This window comes from Protomyctophum parallelum (assembly GCF_964188405.1).
Source record: "Protomyctophum parallelum genome assembly, chromosome: 19".
Classification (NCBI taxonomy): Eukaryota; Metazoa; Chordata; class Actinopteri; order Myctophiformes; family Myctophidae; genus Protomyctophum; species Protomyctophum parallelum.
Window position 1 is genome coordinate 17,072,539 of NC_139717.1, and position 3,155 is coordinate 17,075,693.

At 40.2% G+C, this 3,155-nt stretch overlaps 1 protein-coding gene across 2 annotated transcripts; it reads right to left on the reverse strand.

The window, feature by feature from the left end:
• Positions 1-1,160: 1,160 nt before the first annotated feature.
• Positions 1,161-2,786, reverse strand: LOC310876672 (C-C motif chemokine 4-like). Of its 2 annotated transcripts, none has more exons than XR_014570743.1 (3): positions 2,595-2,783; positions 2,361-2,468; positions 1,161-1,506 (listed from the first exon to the last, which is right to left on the reverse strand). XR_014570743.1 is itself a non-coding variant. In XM_083790265.1 (3 exons), the coding sequence occupies exons 1-3, from the start codon at positions 2,684-2,686 to the stop codon at positions 1,398-1,400; spliced, it is 309 nt and encodes a 102-aa protein (XP_083646391.1). In that variant the 5' UTR covers positions 2,687-2,786; the 3' UTR covers positions 1,161-1,397. The 2 variants fall into 2 exon arrangements, 1 of the variants encoding a protein (XP_083646391.1); XM_083790265.1 differs by having other exon boundaries at positions 2,361-2,472; positions 2,599-2,786.
• Positions 2,787-3,155: the final 369 nt, after the last annotated feature.

Here is a 3,155-nt window from a genome sequence, read left to right on the forward strand (position 1 = left end):
AACGAGCTCAAGACACTATAAATACTGGGTTGTCTTGTGTGACTGCTTTATGTCTTTCCTTGAGTTTGAGTTGATGTGGCATATGTTCTGTCGGGTCCAGTTACTTTCTGGAGCAGTGGTTCTCAAAGTGGGGGGGATATATTGGACTTAAAATATTACAGCAGATATACAAGCTCATAGTGCGTTAAGTGACGTGCTATGAGGTCGTAGCTCTTATATCGGCTACAAAAAATGGACAATCGACTCACAATGTGTCACATAACTTCCTTCAATCGTGGGGGTCCCTGCCCCTGGTACATCTTTACAGCTACGGGTCTGTGGCCATATACATCAATCTGGGGGTCCTAGACATAAACCTTTTGGAGGACCACATTTCTAGTGTCCATGTTTGAGGTGTTGTGTGCAGTATGGGTGTGTCCCTGTTACAAGACCTAAAATGGACCTGAATTCCAGTCCCTGCACATCAAATTACCTCTGCACGTCTCTGACTGGTTTAGAAGGCATTTTGTAGAATGGCCTCAGCTCTTAATGGGTTAAGTCAAGATGAAACAAGTAACAACACTTTCAGATTTTAGACACACAGCCAGTCAATATATAAACACTGCAGAGCATGATCAGACATGACACAACAGCAAGAAAACTGAAAACACATTGTTCAGAGCATGTAGTTACAGATGAGTATGTTTGTATGTATAGGCCTATACTGAGTACACCGTGAATGCAAAAGTGTACACTGTACAGTAATCCTAACTTAATACAGTAGATATTAGGTACTGTAGCAAATAAAGGTCTTTACACACTGGATCATTTATCTCATGCGATTACTTTAATTGTTAACTGTTGTTTATAGTATGTTATACCGGTAAGTATAGGCTATATATATACACACACAGAACGCAAATATTACGTGGCGATAAAGTGATCTAATAATTCTCCTTTACACGGTCAGTTTTTCACCGTGAATAAAAGCATCTGCAAATAAAACGACGACAAATTATAATAATAATAAAGCTTTATTTATATAGCACCTTTTAAGAACAAGTCACATATAGTGCTTAACAGAAAAATACAAAAAAAAAAAAACGTGGATCATGGATCAAAAAGGCATAGAATACAATAGAAGAAATTTGTCGATAGACAGAAGATAAGTGTTTTTTTTTTAACAGTTTGATGTGAAATATGCATGAACCATTTGTTTATTCGTCTCACTCCCGGTGTGTAAAGGACATTAAAACCATTGAGAAACCTGGGAAATTGCAGTTGCCACTATAGTCAACTGGTATGGGTGACCCGTCTGTTCCTTTTCTCATAAAGCAAAGCTCGGCGTGGCATGTCAAAGCATCGTCACAAAAACACCTGGTTGGCGGGAGCCTTTTTGTATCGGGTGGCCCACGTTGTCACACAGAACCCTCAAATGGTGCGGTGGACTCCAGATGGGTGACGAGTTTCTGGACCCACTCTTGAGTCGGGTCAGCACAGATCTTGGCTCCATTCTTCATTGTGAACCTATAGAACAGACCGAGACGGAGAGAACATTTTCATCAGAAAGGTGTTTCATTTGGTCAGCTATAATAGTGTGTTCCTTTGAGAGCAGACTTTGTTGGTTGTTTCGATCAATCTGTCTCCGCCAGGAACTTTTCCTGATTAGAGGTTCAGGCCACTACACACTGCCCTCCTCAGCCCTCACACCTCAACCGCCAATCCGATTCGGACCTGACGTTATGCTGTCATAACTGTATTGCACTGTATTGTCACTTCACTTGCACTTTGTTTTGTGTTTTTGTCTTTTTCTTTGCACTATAGATGTTTGTTTATGTCCTGTGTATATAAGAATGAGAGTGTTCTGAGCAAAATAATTTCCATTGTATTTATACTCTGTATCTATACATAATAATAGATACAGAGTATAAATACAATGGAAATTATTATTATTATTATTATGACAAATAAACCTGAACCTGTCATGACAGTCCGTATGATGACTCACACCATATGCGGGTCTGAAGTGGGAACTCTAGTGTAGGCTATATGGTTGTCTGAGTCATATTGTGAACAATATGGTTATGTCTGAGTCAAAGTGACCCACCCATTAGCCAATTTCAATATACACACAGCAGCACCTTTTTAACCAGTGTACATGACTTTATTTCTAGATAAAATGGTTCAATCTGCAAACTATGCAAACAACCCCATTGGTATGATACATTCACAATAGTATGGTACTGTCGTGAGTTACTGCTTATATTTATTTGTCTGTGTGTGTGTGCGTGCGTGTGCAGCGTGTGTGTGTGTGTGTGTGTGTGTGTGTGTGTGTGTGTGTGTGTGTGTGTGTGTGTGTGTAAGAATAGCTTAATACTCACACAACAGCATAGCTAGCACAGTGAATATTTGTGCGTTCAAACGTCACCACTTTGACCTTATCCAGGCGTGCGGCGCGATACTTGAAGCAGCACTCGGCTGGACCAAAGCTGTCTGGAAGAGACAGACAGACAGAGTTAGAAAGAGACAGAAATACACAGGCAGGTTTATGGAATAACAAGAAAAAAAATTACGTCATTCTATATCATCATTAAAACCAGATGAGCCAAATAGACTTACTCTCTGCTGCCTGGACATCCAGAGATGAGAACAGCAGCACGCAGACCACTAGAATAACTGGCATCTTCTTCATCCCCATGGTCATCATTATTACTATGATTATTATTGAATATGGTTGTAGTCTGAACTTGTAGCGTTATCTGCTTCACTACATCTATGATGCTCTCTCTGTTCTATCAGCCCTTTTATTTGCGTGTGTGTGTGTGTGGTGTGTGTGTGTGTGTGTGTGTGTGTGTGTGGAAACAAGCTGTGGTCAATGTTCACATATCCAGAACGGAAGGCTCAGAGGTTTAAAGTTAGTTAGTATACCACATCTTAACAATGTGCGAGCTTCCAGGATGTGCCGAGCTGATGCACATAGACGTGCACTATCAATTTGTCTATACTGCACAATATGCTTATTGTGCACGCTGTGGCGTTTCAATGCTACATAGCCATTCTTATGTGTATTGTTGTATTTCATTTATTTAGGCATATCATGCCATGCACACGCACATACAACAAAGACAAAGATTTATTCCGTAAAAGCACATTGGGCTCTAATGTGTTTTTTGGCA